Here is an 8952-nt window from a genome sequence, read left to right as displayed (position 1 = left end):
GTGGGTCTGGTTGTCACCTTGACATGTGAACTCTACAAGAAATACATTTCTGTACCTGGAATTCCCTATCCCTGGACTTCCTAGGAAGGTGGCATTATAAATGACTGCAGTGTGCAGCCCCCAGCAGCTGCAAATCCACTACAGCAGAAACAGTCCTGCTAACGATGTATTTTTCTTTCTTTCTTGTTAGCTTTTAAATGAAATCAAATTGGGTAGGCATTTCCCTAAAAATAGTACAGGGCACTAGGCTTCAATATTTTTGTTCACTATCTCTTAAAGGAATTTTGAAAAACTATCCTTTTTCAGTTTTATGTTATAATGTAAAAAAAAAAAATTGTGGCCGTAAGACTGTTAAAAAAAAATTCATCTGTATTGAGCTGTCATTACCATTATTACCTGGAGTACCTGTGGCAGAGACAATGCTGTGTTCACCACTCCCTCTTCTCTTCCTACAGGTATAGGAAGATTATACTTCTCAGTTTCCCATTGGGAGTATGGACTAAAATGATATATTGCTTCCTGTCCTAGGCAGTTAAGAGTGGCTTGAGTTCGTATGCTCTCTTTCTCTTGTCTTCCAGTTGGAAGCTGGGAACTCCGAGACCGCGGAGATGCAAGATGGAAACAGAGTTATCTACCGTCAAGGAGAGCCTCCTTGTCTCTGCCAGACTGTGATATGGACGAGCAGTAAATTCTGTTGTGTTAAGCCACTGAAGTTTTAGGTTTCTTACACTATCCTGATCCATATATGGCAGAACTGATCAAAACAACATGAACATATTGCCACTTTTGATAGGTCATTATTAAGAATTTCATTGTAGAAAATGAATCTCTTAATAAAAACATTCAGAAATTTTGCTCATGTAGATGGGAATGAAGGCAGGTATAGCAAATGTCACTCAATTCCCATTGAGTTATATGCATACCTGAGTGCAAATCACCATAGCATAATTTTGTAAAATGGGAGAAACACTACTGGAAAAGGGAGGTAGGAAAAGATTTCCTAGGCAGTCAATCTTAGGCACAAGTTACATGAAATTTGGAGATCTGGAAATTAGTTTCCTTAAAAAATATCTATGTCAGGGCAGCTGGGTGGTTCAGTGGGTTAAGCCTCTGCCTTTGGCTCAGGTCATGATATCAAGGTCCTGGTGATCGAGACCCACATTTCTGCTTCCCCCCTCTCTCCCTGCCTTCTGTTCTGCCTACTTGTGATTTTCTCTCTCTCTCTGTCAAATAAAGAAATAAATAAAATCTTTAAAAAAAAATCTATGTCTATATACCCTTTTGAAAGTCTGTGAATGCCCCGTGTAACACTTGTACCCCACATTAAAAATAAGTCTAGGAATGAGGAAGGAGGGTCATGAGATGGAGTGTCCCTTGACCTGATCCTCTTTTGGCTGCAGACATTCAACCCAAATCCTTGGTCCCTCTTTTCCTGACTTTCCTTCTGATTTCTACCAGCTCACAATAAAATAGATCAAGATCAAGATTAAAGTCTGTAATATATAAAGTTATTTTAAATCGATAAGAAAAATATGACTACTTCAACAGAAGAAGATGGGCAAATGATAGGAACAGGCAATTTACAAAAGAAGAAATACAAATGGCCAATACCCATAGAAAATGTTAAAGCTCACTTGGAAATCATAGATGTGCAACTTTAAACAATGAAATACAATTTTGGAAATCAAACTGGATAAATTAAACTTCAATGATGGTTGAGGGAAGAATATCATTTCTAGAGAGTAATTTGGTAATACACATCAATACTCTTTAAAAAATGTATAAAGTTGAGCTAGAATCCCACGTCTAAGAATTAACCTTTAAAAAAATTATTCATTTATTTCAGGGAGAGAGAAAAAGAGAGAGAGCAGCAGGAGGGGCAAAGGGAGAGAACCCTCAAGCAGACTCCCTATTGAGTACAGAGCCTGGCACTGGATGTGGGGCTCCATCCCACAAAATCAGAACGTGAGATGAAACCAAGAGTTGGATGCCCAACCAACTGGGTCACTCAGGCACCCCTTTTAAGAATTGTTCTAAAGAAATAATCATAAATAAGTAAAACAAAAACAAAAGCAAAATGACTCAGCCTCAAGCTTTTATCACAGTGTTTTTTAGTCAAGTTTCTTTTGGTTGCAAGTATTAGGTTGTAAGGCATGTTTCATTTAAAATGCCTCCTCTCAGCTACATTTTCTGTGTCTCTTAAGTTAAAATTATTGAATGATTTAGACTAATTGCTTGCTGAGTGCCAATAGGGTGGCTTTATCCAATCGACTGTTGCTTTCTGCGAAGAGAACTGTCATAAGGATGCATAAGATTACTTCTTACAGGGGCTATACATGGGGTTAGGTTTCACTGCCCTGTGCTCCATAAGAGACAGGAAATGATATGCTATGTTTACCCAGAACGTTAAAGAATAGAAATAATTGAAAAGCCCGATCAGTATGTGAACAATGCACCTGACACCATGTAGTGAGACAGTCATCCGAGATGTTCTTGTAGAAAACTATTTAATGACATGGAAATGTACTTGTGATATATTTTTATTTCTAGAGAGAAAAAAAAAAAGCAAGTCCAAAGAGAATAAACAGTTTAATCTCATTTTAAAAGTTTACATTTATAAAGGAAGAAAGTGCTACGGATAGAATGTGTCCCCTCTTTCCACTCCAATTCATATGCTGAAGCCCTAATCCTCAATGTGATGGTATCTGGAGGTGGGGCCCTTGGGAAATAACTGGGTTTAGATAAGGTCCTGAGGATAGAGCTCACATATTGGGATTAATGCCCTTATTAGAAGGGAGAGAAACCAGAGCTCCTCTCTTTCTCCACACATCAAGAAGGGAGTTTGCAAACCAGAAAGAGGTTCTTACTAGACAATGAATCTGCAGGAACCTCGATCTTGGACTTCTCACCTCTCAGTTCCTCCACAACTGTGAGATGTAGATGCTTATTGTTTAAGCCACCCGGTCTATGGTATTCTGTTGTGGCAGCCTGAACTAAGAAAAGCTATACATCAGAACTTTAGTGGTAGAAATATTTGGATGAAACCAGCATTACTGCTGATTTCTATTTTCTTATCTTTATGAAGATATTTTCTTCTAAATTAATTACAATTAACATATAAAAGTATCTTAATAAGAAAAACATAAAGGTTAAGGAGTAGTTCTCCAAATGCAAAGAAGACTGAAGAAAACCAAATCAGAACCTAAATTCTGGATGAACTAAAGTCAAGAATTCAGACAAGAGGCTGCAAAATATTTACCCTGTTCCTGGAGCACTGGACACACACAGGCTTTGGTCATGAGCAACAGCAGATTCTAAGTACCAGAACTGGAAGATGAAGAGATGCTATTGAGAGAAAACACCTCACCTACTCTTTGTGCTCCCCACTTTCCAGGAGCTGGGATGTGAACTCTAAAGCCCTTCGGGTAAATTTTTTGACTTCTATATCAAGGCACACAGTTTAGGGAAAAGAGGACTGGAAACAGAGGACCCAAATCCAGTCTGATGGTTTACTAGTTGGGTTTCCTTAATGAAGCCTCTAAACTTCTCTAAGCCTCTTTGGAGATAATACTAAGTAAGCTACTAAGCATCTGACTCTTTGTTTCAGCTCAGGTCATGATCTCAGGGTCCTGAGACCGAGCCCTCCATCGGGCTCCATGCTCAGTGCAGAGTCTGCTTATTGCTCTCCCTTTGCTCTTCCCCCTGTCCTCAGCCCCATGAGCGCTCTCTCTGTCTCTCTAATAAATAAATAAAATCTTAAAAAAAAAAATAGGTAACCTGCTTTCCTCATATGCTTTTGTGACAACTGAATAAGATAACATGTTCATGTGTTTGAAAAAATATGATACAAATGTGCATCTGCACTTATGCTCACAGGTTGCTCTCTCTACACACACACGTGCACACACACAAATATATATATACTACAAATATCTCAAATACATATATAATATATATATATATATATATATATATAATCTGTGGAAATGATAATTAGAAGCCTAAACCCCTGCTTTGACTTTGGCTAAATGTAAATAAAATTATAGATCACTATGGATTTAATGAGTTGCCTTGAGAAGACAACATCTTGTTGACCCAAGTACTCTGAGAAATGCTGAATATTACTCTCCTCCATAAGATAGGAAAGAGAAGGTTAGAGAATATTTACTTGCTGGTGAAAACAGGAGCACAATAAACAAGGAACATAGTTGAAAGATAAGCTAGAGGAACAAAGGTCTTGTTTAAATTTAAATATTTGCCAACAGTGTTTTAGAATAAATTATTGTCCCCTTCTTGAATGTTTATTGAGAAAAGGATGACACTAAGATATTCAAGTTTGAGCAACAAATATGACCATTAATCACAAAGTCTAAGATTACCACAAAGCTTGTAAAATACATCTGATATAGGAAATTTATTTGTTTGCTTGATTATAAAATGTTATGGAAATTATATTTGTTTTCAGGCTGAATATGTACTCTCTGCTTTGGACAGTAAACCCATTCCTCAGTCAACAGACTCACCAGCAATATATACTGGATAGATTCTCATCAGCAGTTAACCCCCCAGCAGTGTACACCGGGTAGATTTTTGCATGAGTTCAAACGCTTCAAACACTTGGTTCTAGCTTTCTCTTGGCAGACCACCTGGCAAACCCCCAGAAACAGAGTGCTTCTAGAATATTCAATCAAACACAGCGAAGTTTGATTTATTTCACAATGTTACTGAAGGTTACATCTGAGGAGTTGACAATGCCAGTGAGAGGAGAAAAATAAATTTTTACTGTATTTGTATATTGTTGGAATCTTATTTCATCAAGCATTTACTAGTAATAATTACATTTAAAGCATTTTCACTGGGGTGCCTGGGTGGCTCAGTTGTTAAGCAACTGCTTTTGGTTCAGGTCATGATCCCAGGGTCCTGGGACCCAGCCCCGTATGGGGGCTCCCTGCTCTGTGGGAAGACTGCTTTTCTCTCTCCCACTCCCCCTGCCTGTGTTTTCTCTCTCGCTGTGTCTCTCTCTGTCAAATAGTAAATAAAATCTTAAAAAAAAAAAAGTGTTTTCACTATAGCATAGCACTATATAAACTGTTATTCATATATCGGCAGGTGGGAGGGGGTAGGGCTTAAGCCTTTCTTCTTCTGTGAGCAGAAGTGTATCAAAACCTACCTTCCAGTTAGTTGCCATGAAGCTGAATCTGTTCACAGATGTATCTCATCAACTCCCACATTATTGGCCTACCCATTAATTTAAAAGTAATGATTTAATTATCAGCATTTAAGAGCTCAAGTGATTTCTGCTTAAAAATACAATATGAGTCTCTTCCTCGGCGCTGCCTGCAGAGGTGGTAGCCATCTGTTACTGGGCATCATGGCTGCCCTCAGACCTTTGGTGAGGCCCAAGATCGTTAAAAAGAGGACCAAGAAGTTCATCCGGCACCAGTCAGACCGATATGTCAAAATTAAGCGCAACTGGCGGAAGCCGAGAGGCATTGACAATAGGGTGCGCAGAAGATTCAAGGGCCAGATCTTGATGCCCAACATTGGTTACGGGAGCAACAAGAAGACAAAGCACATGTTGCCCAGTGGCTTCAGGAAGTTCCTAGTGCACAATGTCAAGGAGCTTGAAGTGCTGCTGATGTGCAACAAATCTTACTGTGCAGAGATTGCTCACAACGTCTCCTCCAAGAACCGCAAAGCTATTGTGGAAAGAGCAGCCCAGCTGGCAATCAGAGTCACCAATCCCAACGCCAGGCTGCGCAGTGAAGAAAATGAATAGACAGCTTGTTGTGCACGTCATATTTGTGTTAATAAAACCATAAAACTAAAAAAAAAAAAATACAATATGATGCTAAAATGGATTCTTGCTCTGCATACGTTCCACATGTCCGCCACTCCCTTCCTTCACATCCTTGGAGGGTGAGCAGTTAGAATTCCTTTTTTTTTTTTTTTCCCAGCGTAACAGTATTCATTGTTTTTGCACCACACCCATTGCTCCATGCAATCTGTGCCCTCTCCAATACCCACCACCTGGTTCCCCCAACCTCCCACCCCCCCGCCCCTTCAAAACCCTCAGATTGGGACGCCTGGGTGGCTCAGTTGGTTAAGCCGCTGCCTTTGGCTCAGGTCATGATCCCAGGGTCCTAGGATTGAGTCCCACATCAGGCTCCTTGCTCAGTGGGGAGCCTGCTTCTCTCTCTGCCTCTGCCTGCCGCTCTGCCTGCTTATGCTCTCTCTCTCTCTGACAAACAAATAAATAAATAAAATCTTAAAAAAAAAAAAAAGAATGAACTTAAAACAACAACAACAACAACAACAAAAAACCCCTCAGATTGTTTTTCAGAGTCCATAGTCTCTCATGGTTCACCTCCCCTTCCAATTTCCCTCAACTCCCTTCTCCTCTCCATCTCCCCTTGTCCACCATGCTATTTGTTACGCTCCACAAATCAGTGAAACCATATGATAATTCCTTTTGTAATCTGGGCAACCAGAAGCCATTTAGCTTTAGCTTTGAGGGGCAGATGCATTCAAGTGAGGTTTGAAAGGTCGAGATCCCCACTGCCCCTGTGGCAGGCATGATCAAGGGCGCTTTGGGATTTTCTGCAGGAGCATTCTTGTCGCCAGCTTTGTGAAGATCAACAAGTGAGGTCAGCAGCATTTTCAGCTGTTGTTATTTTTGTTACCAGTATGGACCCAACAGGTAAAGCTTGGCTCCAGGGCCAACAGTAACAGCATCAGTAGCTTCCTGATCTCTACATTGTTCCTAGAGTTAATGGTGCAGGGGAAACTTCCTGATTTCCCATCTTCCTGACCAGCAAAATTGGCAGCTTCCTTGGGGGTGGGTTCTTCATTGTTCCTCTGGCAGTCAGCCTTGCAAGCCCAGCCTCAGTACACTGTAAGCACCTAACTCCCTGTTGGAAGCCCTTTGCCCTTTGTGCTGAAAATAGCCAGAGTAGTTTTTATTTTCTGTAACAGAACTCTGACTAATGCAAAGGAAAAATAAGAAATCTGGTAACATCTGGCCCTGATTTTGGTTACGGTAACAATAGGCTGGTAATGAGCAGGAGGAGGCTCCAACTTGCAGAAATCCTACCACACCTCAGTGTAGCCCCCAACTGGAAGCCATTCATAAAGCACCATTTTCCACTATTTGTAGTGTCTGCATTTTTTTTTTTTTTTTAACAGACATCCCATCTTTCTTAGTTATTGTACCTCTCTGGACCCGGTAGGGATTTTCAGTTTGCCACCCCACTAATACTTACCTAAAGCTTGTTTGAAAAAATTTTTTGATTTTCTAAAGAACACAGTTTTTCCATTCTAAATATACTCCAAAATGCCCCCAGGTCAAAACTAGAAAGCTGTACCCCTAACTTCATTTTTTAGGTCCCTAATAGAACTGTTTTTGCTCAACTCTGAAACTAGTTGTCTTATTAACCTTAAGGTTGTTGTTGAGTAAAGTGTAATGTCTCTACTATGAGGATGCAGCAAAGAGGTTTCTTCCAAGTCAATTTTTATCTTATAACCATGTAATAGATCACGTTTTGCTTTTGCATCAGCTTTTGAAAAGGTGGGGCTAAAGGCTACCTGAGTGACTCAAAGCACATATGATGTCAAACTTGCTCAGTATACTAACTCTACTCCTGGGTCTCATGGTTCCTACTGTGATTTTCTCTTCACTCAGATGTCTTCACATATATATTTTATTTATTTATTTATTTATTTAAGAAAGAGAAAGAGCACGTGGGTGGGGGGAGTGGCAGAGGAAGAGAGAATATCTTAAGCAGGCTCCACCTTCACTGCAGAGCTAGAGGCAGGGCTCTGTTGCAGGACCCTGAGATCATGACCTGAGCCAAAACCAAGATTTGGATGCTTAACCAACTGAGCCACCCAGGCACTACCCAGATTTCTTCACATATTAAAAAAATCCTATTGTACTAAGTTTGAAATCCATTTTAAGTCCTTCTTGTAATATAATGAAGAATAAATAAATATTCAAATAAACTGCCTTCACTTCCCCTGCTCTATTCCTTTTATTACGTCTAACAGACACCTGTTCCTCAGTTCTCTCTGCCTTCATATGCTTAGTGATGTACTTCAGCCAGTGTCTTCACAGACCAAAGCTATTCACGGGTCTGATGAGGATTTTGCAGTCTAACAAAAATTTTAAAGATGTAGTGAAGTCGAAGAATGAGGAAATATTAGCAAAAACCAATTTGTTCAGTGGTTTTTCACTGACTGAGAATCCCAGGCGATTTCTGTGTAAACCAAATGGAAGACAGTCTTTCTGGGAAGCAAAGGATTATACTTCTTTTGAAATATCCAGTATCTATCTGATTTTAAACTCACCTGATTTTTCCACTTTAATTAAACATCTTATTTTGAGATAATTATAATTCACTAGCTGTTGTAAGAATAATATGAATAATCTCATGTACTTTTACCCAATTTTCCCCAAAGGAAATATCTTACCAAACTATAGAACATCACATTTAGGATACAGATACCAAAACAGTCAAGGTACAGAATATTTCCATCACCAGAAGGATTCCTCTGTTGCCCCTTTATAGCCACACTTCCTTTCCTCCCAACCCACCCCTGAGTACCACTAATCATTTCTCCATTTCTACACTTTTGTCATTCCAAGAATAACTAATTTCTTTCGATGACATAAATGTTCCTCGAGGTGAAAACATGACATTTACCACCATCCACCCCCAACTTTGATTCCTTATCTGCCCTTCTTTAACCTACTCTGTGCTTGAGAAGGCTGACCTTTGAGGACTATATTTGACTCTCTTGTTCTGTGGCTTCCAATCAGAGTCAGTCATGAGAAGCACTGGCAGAAGATGGAAGGTGTGGGAGAAGAGTGATGTAAGAATATTCATTCCCTTGTGCATTTACCCTTCCCCCATGCCTTATGGTGATGGTGGTGGTGGGGGTAATGGTGGTGGT

The 8952-nt window shown here is 39.9% G+C and overlaps 1 protein-coding gene across 1 annotated transcript; it reads left to right on the top strand.

Moving 5' to 3' along the window:
* Nucleotides 1-5324: 5324 nt before the first annotated feature.
* Nucleotides 5325-5801, top strand: LOC116863384 (60S ribosomal protein L32). Its single transcript, XM_032850844.1, has one exon. The coding sequence runs from the start codon at nucleotides 5372-5374 to the stop codon at nucleotides 5777-5779; it is 408 nt and encodes a 135-aa protein (XP_032706735.1). The 5' UTR covers nucleotides 5325-5371; the 3' UTR covers nucleotides 5780-5801.
* Nucleotides 5802-8952: the final 3151 nt, after the last annotated feature.

The sequence above is a fragment of the Lontra canadensis genome, unplaced genomic scaffold, assembly GCF_010015895.1.
Source record: "Lontra canadensis isolate GAN:19392208 unplaced genomic scaffold, GSC_riverotter_1.0 scaffold1020, whole genome shotgun sequence".
Classification (NCBI taxonomy): domain Eukaryota; kingdom Metazoa; phylum Chordata; class Mammalia; order Carnivora; family Mustelidae; genus Lontra; species Lontra canadensis.
The sequence above is the reverse complement of the archived record's forward strand: the minus strand, read 5'-3'. Positions and strand labels throughout refer to the sequence as shown.